General features: G+C 37.1%; 1 protein-coding gene across 1 annotated transcript; it reads left to right on the top strand.

The window, feature by feature from the left end:
• The first annotated feature begins 6463 nt into the window (after positions 1–6463).
• LOC148801960 (11S globulin seed storage protein Ana o 2.0101-like) lies at positions 6464–8527 on the top strand. The gene is made up of 4 exons (XM_088899394.1): positions 6464–6857; positions 6978–7246; positions 7368–7919; positions 8045–8527. The coding sequence occupies exons 1-4, from the start codon at positions 6524–6526 to the stop codon at positions 8429–8431; spliced, it is 1542 nt and encodes a 513-aa protein (XP_088755520.1). The 5' UTR covers positions 6464–6523; the 3' UTR covers positions 8432–8527.
• Positions 8528–21967: the final 13440 nt, after the last annotated feature.

Raw genomic sequence — 21967 nt, forward strand, 5'->3', positions numbered from 1 at the left:
TTTAGGAAGCTCCAAAATGAAGCTTCTTAAAACGTTTGCAAACTTCGATACATACAAATGCATTTAATGAGGCATTTGTTGATGTGGCACTTATGCGGCACCGCCAATAAACGTTTACTCAATAAACATAATCGAAACCAAACATATACTTTATTGAGGGGCCAAAACCTAGAAAACTTGGATAGGGGGTCAAAAGCTAGAAAATATGGGTAAGGGAGCTAATATAAGTGGAACTTAAATAGATTTTATAGGAATTTTGGAGGCATAGGGGAGGGGGGGGGCATGACTCCCCTTATGTATGAAAAATATAGAAACACTTGGATTACACTAGGGAAATATATACAAATTTTATAAATACATTAATAACACTAAATTTATGGTCAAATAACCATAAATAATGTATAAATATATATGGTGTACATAAAAAATATATTATATTTAATATAATAGAACACATAGATATCATACAATGTATTAATTAAGAGTTCAAGATGGACCTATGACAAAAAAGTTAACCAAATACTAAATTCTCAAATATAAATTAAATTATCATTTAATAATTTATAAAAAAATATACAACTTTAACTTAAAATATATCAAACCTATTAAAATTTCTAAGATATATATCATATGCAAATTCATAAATTTTAATTATTAAATAATTATTTCATTATTAACATTTTTATTTCTATAAATTTTTTGAAATTAAAAATCATTTTTCAAATAAATGTAAATTAGTGGATTTGATCATTTCAATTTAATATTATATTCTTGAATATTTTGTAAACAATTTTTTTATTTTTTTGTAAATAATAAATATATTGTCATTTAATCTAAAATCTAAATTAAAATATTAATTAATAATTATAAAACTATATAAAATTCGTAAGATATATATCATGTGCAAATATATAAATTTTAAGTAGTAAGATAATTATTCTATTATTAATATTTTATTTGTATAAATTTATTGAGATTAAAATCTTTTGATGTAAATATAGAATTGACAGATTATTTATTCCATTTGTTTATAAAATACTAATTTTAAATATTATTTCTTTTAATTTTTAATTACAGTTGTTAAACATAAATGTTGATTATTTATTTGGATAAACAAATTAACCAAATTTATCAAGAGCGCAGGCAACTCTATGACTTGTACGTCCTAAAAAGGAGATATTGGCAACTTGAAATTGTTGCAAAAGGCTCCTGCAATCAGCGGTAATTGCAAAAGGCTCATGCAATTAGTATCCAGGATAGAAACAACCTTTTGAACATCTCCTTTAAGCCAAATATAATTTAGGTTCATATCAGAAGCAAATTATAGTCCAACTCTAAACATATGTGATCTTAGGGTTTTAAGGCTTTGTTCTTACAAGACTAATTCACCTTTGTGATTTCTCGAAACAAAGGTGGTAAGCAATCGTGTTTTGGAGGAAGGGGTAATTAGTCATATAAAGGTGGTAAGCAATCATGTGGCATTCATCATCATTCATGGAGGAGGGGGGGTGTTATTAGTCAAAGCTCTTCCAATATTATACTTTTTACCTTTTCCAATATAGATTTATCCTAAAAAATCGTGTTTAACACTTCTATTTTTATGTTTTAATGAAAAATGTTATTAACACTCCAATGACTACTGTTTTTTTTTTTTTTTTTTCAAATTTTGCAATGATGGTAAAGTTGGAAAACAATGCTGAAGATTAGGGTGGGTCCCACATATGAGTACAAAAAGTTAGTAGAGGCCGCAGGGGAATAGTCTAAGGGTGGTCACTCCGACAAGAAATTAATTGAGGTAAGTGAGAGATAAACGAGGTGTGCCAAGGTGGGGAAGAGTGCAAGAGTGAATCTAGTGGAAGTGCATGAGAGTTGTGCCTTCTTCTTGAGTCTGGCTTCAGTAAGGGCAAAGCCCGTTTCAACAGCCTTTGCGTTGGAAATATCTCCATAGTTATGTGATTTATTTTATAGGAGATATTTCCAATGCAAAGTTGCAAGGGACTTCTCAAAGGGTGCTAGCACCAATTTGCCCTAATAGAATCCGAATTCCTTCTTCTTTTATCTTACTATAGTTAGGATAGCCCATGCAAGGCTGTAAAGGCTGTTTGAACAGTGTTCAAAGAGGCCTTGCATTGACTAAAGCCGATCTCCCTTTAACTGTTCAATGGAAATTATTGAGATGCCCCCTCCAGGCCTATGAATTGCTGAGAATGCCCTTCAAGGCATGCCACATGGCATTTTTTCATTGGCATAGGAAATTGTATTGCATCAAATATCATTTAAGAGATACTAACCATCCATTTCCTTAGAATTAGTTTGGGAAGAATATATATATACACTAGTGGGCCCCTGTGATGCAAAGGAAAATGATGTTAGGATTTATAGAGCTTAAAACATAGTGCTCTATCGAGCTATACAACCCGGGGGTAGGGATGACAATTTTCCCCATCCCCGCTCAGTACTGGCCTCTCGACCAAATAGGGATGGGAAGTGAAATCCACACCCCTCCTTGACACTAATTATATATATGTGTATTATATTAAGTATATATTATTATTTATGTTATTTGATAATATTATTTATATTATATATATCAAGCTATATTTAAAATATTATTTGCATTCTAACTTTTCCTTTATTTTAAATAAATATTTTTTTTCTCAAAACAAACTTTTAATTAAAAAATTTGGGGATTTGGGTCCCCAATAGGGAACCCACCTTTGTCGGGGGACCAAGGGTGGAGGCTAAATATTCTTCCCTAATGAGGACCAGGCTCAAGGACGGGTATTAATTTAAAACTCAGGGTCGGGAATAGGGAGCACGATTCCCGCCTTGAACATGCTTATTGCCATTTGGGGTCATACCCCGAACCCATAAATATAGTTCCAATAATCATGGCAATTATAAATGTAGTATCGAAAATTATTAAAATTACTTAATTATTTATTTGAATAATTGGAAATTTTATGATTTAACTTTCATTGAATTAAATTACCCAAATCAATAATACTTAGTAATTAAATTACCAAAATCACTAATTATTGTTCAAAAATTATAGTAAATATCAAAATTACTGAAAATTTAAAAAATAATTTGATATTTATTGAAATTAATTTTCCACTAAAAATTATTTAAATTTTTTAATTATTATTTGGTAATACCATTAAATATTAATAAATTGACCAAAATAATTGAAAATGTAAAAATAAATTTATATTTATTGAAATCAATTTTTCAATGAAAAACAACTAATAATTTTTAATTATTAAATTAATATTTATTAATATTTTAATTAATTATTCATTATTTCTGTAATTATTGATTTAATAATTAATTTTTAAAAGTTTGTGAAATTAAATTACCAAAATCATTAATTTTAGCAAGTAATTTTCAGTAATTAAATTTTATAGTTTACCAAAATTATGGAAAATTATAGTTTAAGTGTTGATATTTACTAAATAATATTCAATAATATCAATAATTATTGCAAATATGAAAAATATTTCATAAATAAATTTAACTACCCAAATTAATTTAACTAATTAATTAATTAGAAAGTTTAACTAATTTAATAATTACCAAAATTATTCTGCAATAACAAACACCCAAGTTTATGCAAAACTAAATTTAGTGATTACTAATTAGCAAATTTAAATATTTTAATAATTACCAAAAAGTTATGGATATTTAAATGTAATAATTATTAATAAATAATAATCTTCTAAATTGCATAATTCTCTGAATTGGTAATTAGTATTTACTAATCATTTTTTGAAATTTATATAGTAATTTTAATAAATTACAATAATTCCATTATTTATTTAATATTAACAGAAATTTTGAATTCATTTTTAGATAATGAATCTACCAATTTTAATGAATAATAATTTGGTTATATAGTAATCTTATATACATACATACATACATACATACATACATACATATATATATATATAGGCTTGTTCTGACAACAAAAATACAAGCAAAAAATTACGGAACCGTTTTGGCCACCGGTTTCTGGGTCGACGGTTTGAACAGAGAGCCCGTTCTAACAACAAAAATTATAGGCAAAAAATTGAGTGTGTGAGGTTCATTAAGTAGTATCATATGTGTTATGTCGTTCAAGTGTGTGACTCATACAACTCGAAAACGAAACTGTTTTGGGCATCGGTTTTCGGGTTGACGGTTCGACCATCTAGTTCGAATGGATGGCCTTCGACCGCTTGGGTTAATGGGTCGTTGACTAATTCAACGGTTTTTGGCCAGGGACCAGGATTGGGGTAAAATGAAATCGGTTGCTTAGACGGTTCCCAATTAAAATAATAAAAAAATGGCAGTTTGATCGTCCGGTTCGAACGGACAACCCGTTTTGACAACAAAAATTACAGGAAAAAAATTGAGTGTGTGAGGTCCATTAAGCAGTATCATGTGTGTTATGTCACTCGAGCGTGTGACTCATATGACACGAAAATGGAATTGTCCTGGCCACTGGTTTTTGGATTGACGGTTTGACCGTCCAATTCGAATGGATGACCTGTTCTAACAACATAAATTAAAAAATAAAAAACAGCCAAAAATCATTGGACGGGTCAACAGGTCAACGATTCGACTGCCTGGGTCAATGGGTTGTTGATTGATTCAACGGTTTTTTGCCAGGGACTGGGATTGGGGTAAAACGGAACCGGTTGTCTGGACGGTTCCCGAGCCGAAATGTTCGTTCGTCCGGTTTCATGGCGGTTCGTAAACCATGGTTTTTTATGCTTTTGGATTTTCACTATTCAAAGGTTTCTTCTACTGTGAGCTTTATTCAATCGTGTGCATTATGTTCCTTTTTTTTGTGTTTGGTCTTCTTCTTCTTCAAGACCCTCCAGGGTTTACCACCATTTTATTTCTTCCCTTTTGTTTTTTCTTTGGGTTCTTTGTGCAATATATTTTTTTTTTATTTTCTTACAAGACGATCTGCTTTGTCTCTTTCTTTGATTGCATGTATGTTTAGCTTCGTCTCAAAGCGGAACTTTGGACTCAACTTTCTGATTTTTTCCTTGGTTTTTCCAGTTTGGTGGATTTACCACCATTTTTTTTCCTGTATTTGAGGTCACTTCGGATTTATCTTTCAAGGTTTTGGAATCCATTGCAATGTCCATCATTCCCATGACTATGACTACAAAGTTATTTTGTCTAATTATTGACATCTAGAAAAAACAACCTGAAAAATGGAGCCGTTCTGGCCATTGGTTTCTAGGTCGACAGTTTGACCGTCTGGTTCGAACGGATGGCTCATTTTGACAACAAAAATAAAAAACAATTAAAAATAAAAATGGCCAAAAGCCGTTGAACAGGTCAACGGTTTAATTGCCCAGGTCAACAGGTCGTTGATTGATTCAACGATTTTTGGCCAGGGACCGGGTTTGGGATAAAACAGAACTGGTTGCCTGGGCAGTTCCCGAGCCGAATGGTCCTATGGTTCGAGTCAACTGGGAGTTCTCAATATGAAACAAAAGACAACTATGAAGTAGAACTAAACTATCACTGTAATATCGTATTCTTTTATATGAGATGCTTTGTTGAAGCAGTGTTTAAAAAAGAGCACATAATGATCTCTTTTAAGTGTATATGAGTTTCAAAACTTGAATACTTATAATTGCAAATTTCTTATTAAAAATTATTTTCTTTTTTAATATAGCATATGGCAATGTTATAATTCCATTTCGTAGGGCATCGGGGCCCCTCCGCTAGTTAATTATTTATTATGATCTATGAGAATATTTCCATATCATAAAACTATGTACCCAGAAAAATACATGTTTTCTTATTTTGTTGCTGAAGACAACAATAAAAATACTTGCCAAATAATCCATAAAAAGCAGTGTTCAAAGAGATTTTTGTATACACACTTGCACTCAAATCTTGTGTCCAGATGTAATAGGCACGTTAGGTAAGACCAATGAGTGAACATGCATGTGTAATGTGACTTTCATACAAACATTTTTATCCGTTAGACAGAAATTATCCATTATTTTTTTATTTTTGTCAAAAAATTAAAAATAAAAAACAATAAAAAAGAAAACGTAAATGAATCTCAACTCCCAACACGCTTAGGTTTCTTTTTTCATTGTTTTTATTTTTAATTATTTTAATAAAAATAAAAAAATAATAAAAATTTTCAATAAAACATGTGTCACACATCTATTACGTGTTCACATACCGTAGCCGTGTCATTGTACAAAGAGAATCAGGGTGAAATAGTCCAATGACTTTCTCAAGGTTCAGGCTGAGTGGGTTACACTTGCTTGAAGGACACCGCCACCTAGAACCTGCCCTGATCAAATGTATTACTATGTGTTCACACAATACTGTAGTGACATGCATGGTGTGGTGAGTGTCTGAACAGCCTCACTGTGATCACCTGAAAGGTGTCGAACACTAATCCATTTATTCCCATTATAAATACCCAACCATTCCTCTCGCCGCTTCACCTCAATTCATCAATAGAGAATCTCTTTCCCGTCTCAACAACTTGTACACAATGGCCAAGTCTTCTCTGTTTTCTGTTTGTCTTTGCCTTCTTGTATTGTGTCATGTTTGTTTAGCTCAGACGTGGCAGCGACAACGGCAAGGCCAGTCCCCAACACAATGCCGTTCCATGGGCAGAGAACAAAACAGGTGCCGAGTTGAGAACTTGGACGCCCTCGAACCTACTCGCCGGAGAGAGGCCGAGGCTGGTTTCGTTGAGGAATGGGACGAAAACAACAACCAATTTCAGTGTGCTGGTGTTGCTGCTTCTCGTGTTACTATCCAACCCAAGGGCCTCTCTTTGCCCTCGTATTACAATGCACACAGGCTCATATATATTGTTGAAGGCAAGCTATCTCTATCTCTTCCTGCTGATCTAAACCCATGCATCTTCGTTACTATTCCAGTTTCGAATCCATACATGTGCATGTTCTGTGACTAATGATGAGCCTCTGATCCATGCACAGGGAAGGGAGTTTTAGGGTTATCAATTCCTGGTTGCCCCGAAACATTTCAATCCTTCCAGCAATCTCAACAATCCGAAGAAAAAGAAGAAGACAGAAGCCGGAGATTCCAGGATCAGCATCAGAAGATCAGATCCGTGAAACAAGGAGACATCGTTGCTGTGCCAGACGGGGTTGCACATTGGATGTACAACAATGGCAATGCACGCCTTGTTGCTGTTAGCATCTTTGACATTGCCAACAGCTTCAACCAGCTTGATGATAGAAAAAGAGTAAAAATTCTAACTCATTCATTCAACCTTATAATAATAAACTGGTTGCTTATTCATCCAAAAAAAAAAAAGCAGAATCATATCATTTGCTTACAATTGACCATTTTATGTGTACGTTTAGCAATTTTACCTTGCTGGTAACTCACAACATCAGCAAGAAGAGCAGCAGCAACAGCAACAAGGTGAATCCTTCTCCAGACGTGAGAAGGCTGGGCATCAGAGCTCTTCACAAGAACAAAGACAACAACAAAAAGGGGGCAAGTCGTCATACCAACATGATCAGAAGGCCAGACAAGAGAACTCTGCTAACATCTTCAGCGGTTTTGACACTGAGACGTTGGCTCAAGCTTTCGGTGTAAGCACGGAGACGGCAAGAAAGCTACAAGGTGAAAATGATCAGAGGGGAGGAATTGTTAATGTTGAGAAAGAGCTTCGGATGATTATGCCAACTTCTAGCGATGAAGAGGACGAAGAATATGCACAAGAACAACAAATGGGTGCAAATGGTGTAGAGGAGGCGATTTGCAACATGAGATTTAGACAGAACATTGAAAAACCGAAGCATGCTGATTTCTACAGTCCATATGGCGGACGCGTCACCATCCTCGATAGTCAAAACCTCCCAATTCTCCAGACCCTCCAACTCAGTGCTGAGAGAGGAACTCTCTACCAGGTTACAATAAGCTTCTCCCTCTCTCTTTCTCATTACTGATCAATCTATTGTATGTGTTTGTTTTTCTTCTTCTTAATTAGTTGCATTAATTAATTGTTGAATTGTGGCCTCGATAATTTGCGCAGAATGCTATGTTGTCCCCTCACTGGAACATCAATGCACACGGCATCATCTATGTTCTTAGTGGAGATGCTCGGGTTCAAGTTGTTGATAACTCTGGACAAACAGTCTACAATGGCCAGCTTCGTCGTGACCAACTCTTGATCCTTCCACAAAACTTTGCCATAGCTATACAAGCTGGAGAGAATGGCTTCGAATGGGTATCATTCAAGACTAATGACAATGCAATGGTAAGCACTCTTGCCGGGAGAAATTCAGTCATTCGTGCCATGCCTGAAGAGGTGCTCACCAACTCATACCAGATTTCCAGAGAGGAAGCTAGGAGGTTGAAGTTCAATAGACAGGAAACACGGGTCTTGTCTTCAAGGTCTAGTTCGGCTACTTTGATGTGAAATAAGAGTCCAACTAAAGTCAGGTAGGTAGGTTAGCCTGTGCCTGAGCTTTGTGTTTTGATCCATAATAAATAAAGCACAAATTAAATTCCTCAACTTTGAACATGGGATTCAGTGCCCCTTTTGGAAAGCTTTTCATGCAGTGGCTTGCTGCGTTGCAAGGTAGGCCCCATACAGGAAGTAGATTTGAGAAAATGACTTTTCAGTGAAGCTAGTTTATATGGTAATTGATTATTGACATATTTGGAATCGGGTGTTTGACGGGTGAGGGTCGAATCCGGTTTGGATCTGAACCTCTAATATAATCTTCTTCATCCATGCAGCAATAACCGTGCAACCATCTCAGGAACCGGAAAAAGATGATTGAAAATTATCTACTGTCAGGATGACCCAAGTCATGGGATCCTAGTTGCAAATCATCGTTAACACAAAGTATTCATTAACCCGACCTGATCGCAATATAATAATAAAATTTTAGTATTATAACTAATTTATTTTCTTTAATATTTTATTTAACTATTTAATAGTTATTATAACAACTGCTAGCATTCACTTCAAAAAAATAAATGAATAAAGTAAGAGGATGAAAACATACTTCTTTCTAACGTTAAGAACTTCATACGTAAATGTATTTTGAAGAATGAGAGAACTGCTACTATGCTTCCCGAAGATTAGAACTAATGCACTTGTTAGTATACAATACTATGAAAAAAAAAAACCGTTGAGAAGTGAAAACAAAGCAAAAAAAAAGATGAACAAAAAAGAGGATATAAAATACCTCTTTCAAACGTTCAGAGCAAGAAGAACTACCCCGGGAATATTTTGAATGATCATAGAACTGCTGGCATGCTTCCAAACCATGATCCGCTATACAATATTGATGAGGTCAGATTTGGCGCTCCAGTGAAGTTGTGACATGTGGCACTTCGTGACAACTAGCTAAGCCCCCAGGCAACAACTTACCAAGTTGGTCCCCCCCGGGCATCGGTTTCGCTGGCCTGGCGTGGCTTGCGCGCGACCTGGCCGGATCAGCCTGCCACATGCGCCGACCTGGCAATCTGGCCCGGACGCAGGCGCTGACCTGGCGATTTGGCCCGGACACAGGCGCCGACCTGACAACATGACCCGGACACAGGCGCCGACCTGACAACATGACCCGGACACAGGCGCCGACCTGACAACATGACCCGGACACAGGCGCCAACCTGACAACATGACCCAAACATAGGCGCCGACCTGATGACCTGACCCTAACACAGGCGTCGACCTGATGACCTGACCCTGACACAGGCGCCGACCTGGCAACCTGGCCGGACACCGACCCGCCGATTGACACAGGCGCCGACCTGGCAACTTGGCCCGGACACCGACCCGCCGACAGACACAGGCGCCGGCCTGGCAACCTGGCCCGGACACCGACCCGTCGACTGACAGGCGCCGACCTGACAACCTCGAGGAGTTCATCACCGTACCCCGGTTCTGATGGGATATGACGTCTTACCATTTGAAGGCTTTTTACCCACCTAACCCGCGAGGGCACCACTATATAAGGACTTCGACCCCCAAAGCCAAGGGAGGAGAAAAAAAGAGTATGGTAACCCCCGCTCTCTATCTCTCTCATTTCTCTTCAAGCCCTCTGTAATCAGAATGCTAACTTAGGCACCGGAGAGTCCCCGCCGGGAAAATACCCCCGGGTCCTCTGATTCAGTTCCCGCAGGTCCCTCAGCTCCCGTCGTCTACAAAGGAGAGAAAATCACCTCACGCAGGGGGTAGTCGGGTAGCGCTGCACCAGGGAGCTCCACCGTCCTCTGAGTTGCAGACCGCCTAGGAGCAAGTCAAGTGATGAGTTCGCCATCAGGGAGCACTACCAGGCAGTTCGTCACCAGGCAGTTCGTCACCAGGCAGTTCACCATCAGGCAGCGCCACCAGGCAGTTCGCCATCAGGCAGTTCGCCACCAGGCAGTTCGCCATCAGGTAGTTCATCACCAGGCAGTTCGCCATCAAGCAATGCCACCAGGCAGTTCGCCATCAGGCAGTTCGCCACTGGACAGTTCGCCACCAGGTAGTTCGCCACCGGGCAGTTCGCCACCAGGCAGTTCGCCACTAGGCAGTTCGCCACCAGGAAGCATCACCAGGCAGTTCGCCACCAGGCAGTTCTCCCCCGGGACGTTCGCCACCAAGTAGCTCATCACCAAGGCACGTTGTTATGGTCACACCATCCGGCAAGGCACCGTGGCGCCGTCATAGGCAACAACACACACAGCAGGCCGCACAGCAGTGGGCACCGCCTGGCAGCACTGCACAGCAGCATGCACCGTCGATAGTGCGCAGCACGCACCGCCAGGCAGCAGCGCGCACCACACGCACCGCATGGCAGCACGCACCATGCACACGCCCGGCAGCGGCACCATGGCGCGCAGCACGCACCGCCAGGCAGCAGCACGCACCACACGCACCGCATGGCAGCACGCACCATGCACACGCCCGGCACCGCACGGCAGTGGCACCATGGCGCGCAGCACGCACCGCACGCACTGTACGCCAGCACGCACCGCGCACACACCCGGTACCGCACGGTAGCAGCACCATGAGGCGCGCGCACGGCAGCGGCACCCTGAGGCGCGTGTACGCACTGCGCGCATGCACCACGCGGCTGCCAACAGCAGCACTAGAGCGGGGCCCACACGACTGCTCATAGGGGTGGGCCCATCCTTATCTGGACTCATCAAGCCAACTCGCCGCCAGCTTACCTTATCCTTATCTTATCCCTTATCCCTTATCCCTTATCCCTTATCCTTATCTAATCTCATCTTTATCTTATCTTAAGTAAGAGTGAGTTACCAATAGGAGTAGGTAATTAGGAGTTTGAGTTCAAATTGGAGTTTGAGTTTAATTAGGAATTTTCTTCTGTAATCTCCTATTTAAGGAGCTACGAATTGAAATAGAGCATTCAGTTTTCCAGTCAAGAAAAGAGTGAGGAGAGTTCGGGTGGTCTCTTGGACAAATCACCCATTCAGTTTCTGCAATAGGGTCTGCACGCAAGGGAAGGCAGGGCTTTCGCACCGTGGACTGACCCGTGACGGGATCCTATGCGCGGGACCATAACACACGTCACCACCAGGTCAAACACGAGGTACTTAGCCAAAAAATTTTACACATCCCAAAAAATGGTACGTGACCAAAAACGGTCACATCAATTGGCGTCGTCTGTGGGAATACGCTACGAAAAGCTAAGTTCTCATCCTACAAAAGCTAAGTTCTCATCCTACCAAAGCTAAGTCCTCACTTTTTTGAAGATATCACTTTATAGTTTACATTTTTCATGAACTCAAAAACTATGCAGGGGGCTAACAGACTAAGTAGCTCTACCAACCTTACTTTCAATTCAGATGATGCCTCATCAGTCCTCTCCGCAAGGTCCCCCTACAAAGATGAGCTCTTCGTGGCTTCCGCGGGAGTTGACGGCCAACAGACTACATAGGCGCCCTTACCGGTCGAGCCTTCCAAGGCTCCCGTGTGAGCTGGCAACCTAAAGTTAGTACTGCTGCCCCCGAAGGTCGAGCCCCTAGCAGCTTCTTGTAGGAGTGGGTGACCGGCATTACGAAGCTGATGCAGCACAATCATAGCTCGACACCTCACAGCCAAAGCCTACGGGCCACATTACTGTTTAAGACCCGGCCGCCTCTCCGGCACGGGCAAAGTAAAAAAAGAGTAGATTACGAGTCACTCCCAAAAGCCTACGGGCCACATTACTGCTTAAGACCCGGTCGCCTATCCGGCACGGGCAAAGTCAAAAAAGAGTAGACCACGAGTCACTCCCAAAAGCCTACGGGCCACATTACTGCTTAAGACCCGGTCGCCCCTCCGGCACGGGCAAAAGTCAAAAAAGAGTAGACTACGAGTCACTCCCAAAAGCCTACGGGCCACATTACTGCTTAAGACCCGGTCGCCCCTCCGGCACGGGCAAAAGTCAAAAAAAGAGTAGACTACGAGTCACTCCCAAAAGCCTACGGGCCACATTACTGCTTAAGACCCGGTCGCCTCTCCGGCACGGGCGAAAATAAAAAAGAGTAGACTATGAGTCACTCCCAAAGCCTGCGGGCCACACTGTTAATAAATATCCAATCGCTTTCTCAGCAGGAACAAAATCGGCAAAAGTGAACTATAAGTTGCCCCAGAGCCTAAGGGCTACACTACTGAAACCGGCGGAGACCCCCTCGTCTTACTGGCAGCTCGCCACATATAGGCAGCTCCCAAAGCCTAAGGAATTGGATCAAAACTTACTAACTCGTCGACTTACGGGCCAAAAGAAATCTACTCCCTTCGCTGAGTTACTCTCAGCTCGGGAGTGGGAGGCAATTGATGAGGGCAGATTTGGCCCTCCAGTGAAGTTGCGACACGTGGCACCTCGTGACAACTAGGCAAGCCCCCAAGCAACAACTTACCAAGTTGGTCCCCCCTGGGCACCGGTCTGGCTGGCCTGGCGCGACCTGGCGCGGCCTGCGCGCGACCTGGCACGGACTGCGCGCGACCTGCGCAGCCTAGCGCGGCCTGCGCGCGAACTACGCGCGACCTGCGTGCGAACTGCGCGCGACCTGGCCGGATTAGCCTGCCACATGCGCCGACCTGGCAATCTGGCCCATACGCAGGCGCCGACCTGGCGATCTGGCCCGGACACAGGCGCCGACCTGACAACATGACCTGGACACAGGTGCCGACCTGACAACATGACCCGGACACAGGCGCCAACCTGACAACATGACCCGGACACAGGCGCCGACCTGATGACCTGACCCTGATACAGGCGCCGACCTGGCAACCTGGTCGGACACCGACCCGTCGACTGACACAGGCACCGACCTGGCAACCTGGCCCGGACACCGACCCGCCGACAGACACAGGCGCCGGCCTGGCAACCTGGCCCGGACACCGACCCGACGACTGACAGGCGCCGACCTGACAACCTCGAGGAGTTCATCACCGTACCCCGGTTCTGACGGGATATGACGTCTTACCATTTGAAGGCTTTTTACCCACCTAACCCGCGAGGGCACCACTATATAAGGACTTCGACCCCCAAAGCCAAGGGAGGAGAAAAAAAGAGTATGGTAACCCCCGCTCTCTAGCTCTCTCATTTCTCTTCAAGCCCTCTGTAATCAGAATGCTAACTTAGGCATCGGAGAGTCCCCGCCGGGAAAATACCCCCGGGTCCTCTGATTCAGTTCCCGCAGGTCCCTCAGCTCCCGTCGTCTACAAAGGAGAGAAAATCACCTCACGCAGGGGGTAGTCGGGTAGCGCTGCACTAGGGAGCTCCATCGTCCTCTGAGTTGCAGACCGCCTAGGAGCAAGTCAAGTGACGAGTTCGCCATCAGGGAGCACTACCAGGCAGTTCGTCACCAGGCAGTTCGCCATCAGGCAGTTCGTCACCAGGCAGTTCGCCATCAGGCAGCGCCACCAGGCAGTTCGCCATCAGGCAGTTCGCCACCAGGCAGTTCGCCATCAGGCAGTTCGCCACCAGGCAGTTCGCCATCAGGCAGCGCCACCAGGCAGTTCGCCATCAGGCAGTTCGCCACCGGGCAGTTCGCCACCGGGCAGTTCGCCACCAGGCAGTTCGCCACTAGGCAGTTCGCCACCAGGAAGCATCACCAGGCAGTTCGCCACCAGGCAGTTCTCCCCCGGGAAGTTCGCCACCAAGTAGCTCATCACCAAGGCACGTCACCACCAGGTCAAACACGAGGTACTTAGCCAAAAAATTTTACACATCCCAAAAAATGGTACGTGACAAAAAACGGTCACATCAATTACCATGACAAAAATAGAGCATTAGGAAGTGAAAATAGATCGAAAAAGATGAGCAATCTCTATTCTGTCTAGATGGTTAATAAGAGAAAACCTTGGAAGATGAGCAATTTTGGGAGATAATGCATCGTTCTAGATACAAATTGCTCGCTTTAATGATGCCAAAATATAGAAAAAAAAAACATTGGTTTGAACAGATGGGTGATTTAGAATTAGCTACTAGATCTCCTTTGCATGTGCAGCTTTGGCTAAACCCTACAGAACAAAACCAGTGGCGATTTAGAATTAACTTCAATATCTCCTTTCCATTTACGGCTTGAATAAACCAACTCATTACCATTTATGTTAAGTTCTAAAATGCAAAATTATCTCCAAGACCTCCTTTTCATCTACTTCAATCAAGATGGTGGGAAAGGAAAAGGGAAGGAAGGGAGAATTAAGGAGAGAGCAGTGGGGTTTGGAGCAAGGAGATAATGTCCTATGAGAGAGATCACATTTCTAAACCTTGTATTTGCACCGTACATATGCACTCTCCCAGGCATAAAGGCAATACATTAAAGGCAATATGGCTGATAGTAGTTTTGAATATTTTTTCTTCTTTCCCTTGCTCTTTTTAGAGCCTTCTACTTGAACCAAAACACCCCCTTGGAAAAATTATTAATTGTTCATTTGTTTGTCTACATGAAAAAATCATTTCAATGTGCTTCACTTTTATATCATCATTTGAGGCACAAAAAAGTATATAACAAATAGGCAAAACAAACAGTATAATTGATGCATGGGGTTTTAGTATGCAAATTTCAAATAAGTAAATTTAAATTGCATGTTTTTTTCTTTTAACTCGACTAAGTATTTAGTATTTAACTATTTATCATGTGTATAGACATTGACAAGTTTCAATGTAAATTTACTAAAAAAAATAGTTTGATTGCATTTAGGTAATAAGAAAGTATCGTTTGGTGTCTTTTTACGAAGATCTTCTGACAACCTAGATGGTTAATGTCATGAGCATTTGGGGTTTTGTGTCCATTTGGTACATAGTTGAAATCGAAATGAGAATTAGAATAAACTGGAATAGAATTTTATTCTCAAAGGAGGGAAAAAGAATGGCAATTCCCTCAAATGGGGAATGCCATTTCACCAAGAGTGGGAATGAGATTCCAATTCCACTCAGCCAAATAGTTGGAAATTGAACTAGTTCTTCATAGGTCTTAAACCTATGAGTTCAATTTCAACCTAACTATGGAATTGTAAAATTCTAGATAATTTGGAGTTGAACTTTTTTAATCAAATTTGTTACTTAAGAACCAATGGTGTTATTTTTAGTAATTAGTAAATAGTAAGGAAATTATTGTAATTATTAAGTCCTAATAAATTGAACAATGGATGTTAGGTACAAGGTTTGATGAAATATTTCAAAATTCTAGAATATTGTGCAAGGTTTGGGCAATAGGTGATAAATGAGACAAAGTAAACTAACATGGATTGATACATGTATGGAAGACCATCAACAACACCCATTGGAAGAAGTGATTTGTTATAAGTTGAAGGGGCAAAAATGGTTAGGATAGACCAAAAATGACATCAATAGAAGTATAAATGATTTAAGCAATAATAATTTAACAATGGATGAAACAAGACTCATGTACTCGACCCCATATAGTTAGGATAAGGTGTGGATGATGATGATGATTATGCTCTTTGCAATTTCATGATATCAATTTATTCCTCCCATGTAACTTGAACTTAGACAAATAATTTAACAACGTAATAACAATAATAATAATAATAATAATAATAATAATAATAATAATAATAATAATAATAATAATAATAATAATAATAATAATAATAATAATAATAATAATAATAATAATAATAATAATAATAATAATAATATCATTAAGTCTTAGTATACTGACCACTTGGTACTATGTATGGGGCCATTGTTTTCTAATCCATGTTTTTCTTTAAATCCGTTATCAATTTATGTTAGTTTTTTATTTGACTTTATCATGGTATATGAAGAATTTTTATCTGATTTAAGAGAATAAGGGTCCATTTTGTTTCTTATAATAGGTGCCTAGATTTTGAATTGGAATGGCTTATTCCGATTTCAATTGCTTGTTTTGTCAGAATGGGATAACCAATTCCCATTCTTGGTACAATAGGATTCCCCCATATGGAGGAATGGCCATTTCAGGCTCTCCCTTGGGAATGTGATTCCCATTCTAGAGTCTGTTAAGAAGTAAAAAACTCCAAATAAAAAAATCCCCAACCCTAATATTAATAAAATAATATTAAAATAGTAATAAAACAATAATATATTAATAATTAAATAATAATGATAAAAATATTAATAAACTAATAGCACTATAATAAAATATTAATAATAAAAAACAAAGATACTAGTTATTAAATAATAGTAAATTGATATTAAAATAATAAAACAAAATAGTAGAATATTAATAAACTAATAAGAAAATAATAATAACATACAAAAAAATAATAAATTAGTAAAAAAAGTAGCAAAGCAATAATACAATAACAATATATTAAAAAATATTCATAAATTAATAATAAATACTAAAATATTGATTATTAAATACTAACAATAATAATAAGGGCAAATTTTTTAAATTACCCATAAGGTTTAGGAAGTTAACTAACTCTACCCTTAATATTTTAGTATTGTCTTAAAGTATCCCTACTATTTCTGATAATTGTCACCATTGTTAAATCTTAAGGAAGATGCATAAAAAGCTGTTTTGCCCAAAAGGGTGACAAATAATAAATTACTAATTTGACCCTATATTTAACATAACGGGCGTGAATCATTCCAATTGGGGATGACAACCAGTCTCTGCCATCAACAACAACCGCCCTCCCGTTTTTTGAATCATTCCAATCCGTGCTCCTCTCTCTGATCGTTCCAATCGAGGACGACAATCGGTTTCTACCATCTCTACTATCAACGACAACCGCCCTCCTATCTTTTGAATTGCTCTAATCAATGCTCCTCTCTCTCTAATCATTCCAATCAGTCCATTAGCAACCAACAACGAGATTTACAATAGACAAGAAGAAAACTTGGTGGTAGACAAGAAGATAAACAAGGGATCCTCTCTCTCTATGCTCTGACTTCTAGTTTGAGGTGAGCATTTGGTTTATTTGATTAAAAACTGAATCGAATAAATCAAAATAAAAATGAAAACCAAACTAAAACTGAATTATAAAAAAAGTGATATAACTGAAACCGAGATTTTTGGTTCGGTTTTCGGTTATTTTGGTTAAAACCGAATTTAATTAATATATATAATATTATATATTATAACCTATAATATATATTATGAAATTGAATTTCATTATAATACATTATATACAATATATTAATATATAAATATATAGCATATTATATATTAAATAATACATTACATATTATATAATGGATTTCAGTTAAATTGGTTTTTTCGGTTATCCGAATTTCTAATTCTGAAAACCAAAATTCCTAAAAACCAAATTAATCGAACTGAATTACCCAAAAACCAAACTGAAACTGAAATTTTCAATTCGGTATTTTTGGTTTTAACCGAATAATGCTCACCCCTACTTCTAGTAACACAACAAATAAAAGAAAAAAGAGTATAGAAAAAATGGAGAATGCAAAAGGTAGAAGTGGAAAGGCCAAAACTTATAGGACGGAGAGATCGCTGGTGAATAATGAATTCCGATGGGATCGGGACAAAACAAAAGAGGGTTTTGAGTCGTTACAAGGAGGATATACTAAGATGTCCTAAAGTGTTTTGCCAGATCAATTGAACAACTCAAATTTTTCTAAAGACAAATATAGTCCACAAATTCTGCTCAAAATTTTCTCTTGGCTTGTTCTCTCTCTCTCTCTCTCTCTAGCTTTGAAACCCAGTTGCACCAAAGCCGCCTCAACGAAGTCATTGTGCTAGTCGGTCAAGGGAATGCCACTGCTACTAGAAGTTGTAGCGACGGTCGTGGAACAAGAGATAGAAATTAAAAAAAGAAAAAAGAAAAATAGGCTCTGCCTATTCGACAGGCGTTCACTACTTCTCCAAAAGCTTTCATGATTGAGAACCATTAGGAATGGACATCCAAACACTACAGGAAAATAGGGCTATAGCTACGACATTTTAGCTACTGTCAAAAATATTGTAGCTAAAACATGAGATATAGCTACGGACGATTTGATTCCGTGGCAAAAAGTTGAGCTTTAGCTACGGACAATTTGTCCGTGGTTAAACAATATTTATAGCCACGGTTATAATAGTGTATTCGTGGCTATAAGTTATAAAAGTAGAAGTTGAGCTTAAGCTACGGACCATTTGTCTGTGGTTAAAAGTTGAGCTTTAGCTATGGACAATTTGTCCGTGGTTAAAAGTTATTCTATCGTGCCTAAAAGATATTTATAGCCACAGTTATAATGTATCCGTGGCTATAAGTTACAAAAGCAGAAGTTGAGTTTTAACTACGAACAATTTGGCCGTGGTTAAAAGTTATTCTGTCCGTGCCTAAAAGGTATTTTAGCCACGGTTATGATGTATCTGTGCTATAAGTTACAAAAGCAGAGAAGTCTAGCTTTATTCTGTCCGTGGCTAAAGAGCTATTTATCACTATAGCCATGGATAACTAAAATTCGGTGTAATCATCTTTAGCTACAATCATTTTATTCTTAGATCATAAATAATATTCATTTAAAATATTTATTATTTATTAATTACTTTTTATAGTAAATTAATAATTAAGAATTTATTAAAGTAAATGAATATAATTAATAATTAACAAATTATTAGCTCATTACTATTGCATAACAATAATAATCAATGATTTCTATTTAATAATAATTAAACTAGAAAATAAATTATTAATAATTTCATAAGTACATTAATAAAAGGAAAATAATTTATAAAATAGAAATAAAAGTATTAATTATTATTTGATTAATTAAAACTAATCATCAAAAAATAATTTAATTATTTAAGTAAGTTAATAATTAATAGAAAATAATAAACTAAATATGGAAACCACTAATAGTAAATTAATTAATTACCTAAGATGAAAACCTAAAATAAAATATAAATAAATCTATATATATACATATATTCCACATATTTATTCTATATATATATATTCTACATATTTCAAAACAACATTATTTATTCTAAATGTAACCAATGTTTAGAAAGTTGGACGATTAAACCAGTCCCAAGACTTAACCAATTTGACCATACACCTAACCCTATTTACTTAAAAAAAAAAAGATGCCAAAACTATCCACCAAACTTATCTAACCCAAAAAAGAACTAATGAATTGTCTTGGGTAACTTTTTTGCTACTTATGTGTTTTAAAGTATTGAAGGCGTCTTACCTTGCTATTTTTTCCATAAAACAAGGGTGAACATTTTAGCGAGTTGGAAAATTTCACTCTTGGACCTAGATTTTGTGTTTAAGCCCTGATCGAGGCTCGAGTACTCATTAGAAACCCAAAATTTAGGGTTGGGCATAGGCCTAATACTTTAAACCCGCCTTGGGCTTAACTTGATCCACACACACATACACACACACACACACACACACACACACACACACACACACATATATATATATATATATATTTATTTAACTATATGTATATTATAGATAATATATATGTTATTTTATATTACACAGAAATAGGACATTCAATGGGCCAAGTTTGACCCAATGAACCCAATGTTCATGAACTGATTAGGTTGGTTATGGTTCTAGGAATCGGAACCGATGAGTTCACTCTCGTTTCAGATATATTGCCTTGATTTCTTCTGACAAAAAATAAAAAAAAATAAAAAACGGCCAAAACCGTTGGATGGTTCAAACGGTTTAACCGCTCGAGTCAGCGGTTTGGTGACCAAATCAATGGTTTTTGGTAAAATAACGATTCTGTGGTAAAATAGAATCAGTCACCTAACTGGTTCCTGGTTTTTCTAGTTCAATCCAGTTTTGAAAACCATGATATAAACAAATAATATAACTAGGTTGAGGTTAAACAGTAAAAAAAATTATTAATTTAAAAACCACTAAACTTTCACTAAAAAATAAATATTAATACAACTTAGTAAATATTAAAAATGTGTTTCAATTCCACTTAAAAATCCAACTTAATAAACGCTAGTAAAAATAAGAAATTTAAATATAAAAATATTAATTGATAGTTTTAATAATATTATTAGATAACTTATGAGTTGAGACCTTAATAAACGCTAATAAAAAATATTAATTGATAGTTTAAAATACCAATAATTAATTAAAAATCCAAAAAATTCTGAAAAACCTAAACATAATTAAAATACTAAAAATAATTAAAAATGATTGAAAAATAACGATATTTTATATTAATAAGGGTATTTACTAAAAATAATTAAAAATTACAATTAATAGTATTTTATTATTAAAAAATACAAAAAATTATTAAAAAAATACCCAAGCCATAAATTATTGAAAAATGATGAAAATTAGCTGTATTTTTATTAACTATGGTATTTATTTAGTAATTTAAATGATGAAAATACTGGAAATTATTGAAAAATATGCATATGCAATAATTACTTAATAATAATGAAAAAACACCAAAAATTAATTAAAAATTCGAAAATTCTGAAAAACCTAAATCTTAATTAAAATACTAAAAAATTAAATTAATTATATTTTATTGTAACAAATACTGAATAATAGTGAAAAATAATGTACTTTAATTATTAATAGTAATATAATTAACAATAATTATTTCTAAAACTTAATTAACAATAATTATAATTCAAGTTATAGATAGTCAAAAATTACATTTAATTACTAAAAAGTTATATTTAATTACTAGAAAATTACTTTTAATTAGTTTTAGCCAAGAAATTAACAGTATTTCTTTAAATATGATAATTTCCAGAAATTACTGTTTTTTAAATAAATATCATAGTTTAATAATTACAATATTTTAATAACTTAAGCAACTATTAGATCTATAAATTTGCAGGCTCAAGCAACTATTTTGTTTTGAGTTAGGTCTAGTTGAGATATGCACCATGCCCACACATCATCAGGGATAATCAGATTCAAAGTCTAATTGAGTATTAAGCTTTTGAAGTCCAATGATAGCTTTAGCGGATAGGGTATCAAACTTTCAAAGTCCAATGTTTTTTCATCATGCCATTGACCTAAATGGTCAAATTGCTTGAGCCATCACCTTACTAGGGGTGCTCATAAAAAAACTGAACAAAACTGAGGAAATCAAACACAAAAATCTGATTAAGTAAACCAATAAGTTTGGTAAGTATTTAAAATATATGATTATATTACCTGTATAATATACATATTTATAGTATATAATATATTTCTTTATAGTAATATTATAAATATAAAAAAACCAAAAAACTAGTGGACCAGTTTAAAAAATATGCCCATGGTTCATAAGCTACACTCGACTCTCTTTCCTAAGTCTAGTTTTCCCAATTGAGCTAAGGCAATCCAAAGTCAAATGATGAAGAATGGAGAACTATTGTAATTATCAAAATTGTCAATTTTTTATTAGTTAATTTTATTTGTATTAAATTACTAAATTTAAATTAAAATGAAATGAATACTAAATTGTTACTAATTTTGTTATATTAATCAATTTAAATATAACTTTATAAGTTATTGAATTTTAGTAATAAAATTACTATTTTTTAAATGTTAGAT

Source organism: Nelumbo nucifera, chromosome 2, assembly GCF_055504915.1.
Source record: "Nelumbo nucifera cultivar China Antique chromosome 2, China Antique-T2T, whole genome shotgun sequence".
NCBI classification, from domain to species: Eukaryota; Viridiplantae; Streptophyta; class Magnoliopsida; order Proteales; family Nelumbonaceae; genus Nelumbo; species Nelumbo nucifera.

Coding starts and splice junctions, on each gene's coding strand:
- LOC148801960 (XM_088899394.1), top strand. CDS start 6,524: ATGGCCAAGTCTTCTCTGTTTTCTGTTTGTCTTTGCCTTCTTGTATTG. Junction 6,858..6,977: donor GCTCATATATATTGTTGAAG/GCAAGCTATCTC, acceptor ATCCATGCACAG/GGAAGGGAGTTTTAGGGTTA. Junction 7,920..8,044: donor AGAGAGGAACTCTCTACCAG/GTTACAATAAGC, acceptor TAATTTGCGCAG/AATGCTATGTTGTCCCCTCA.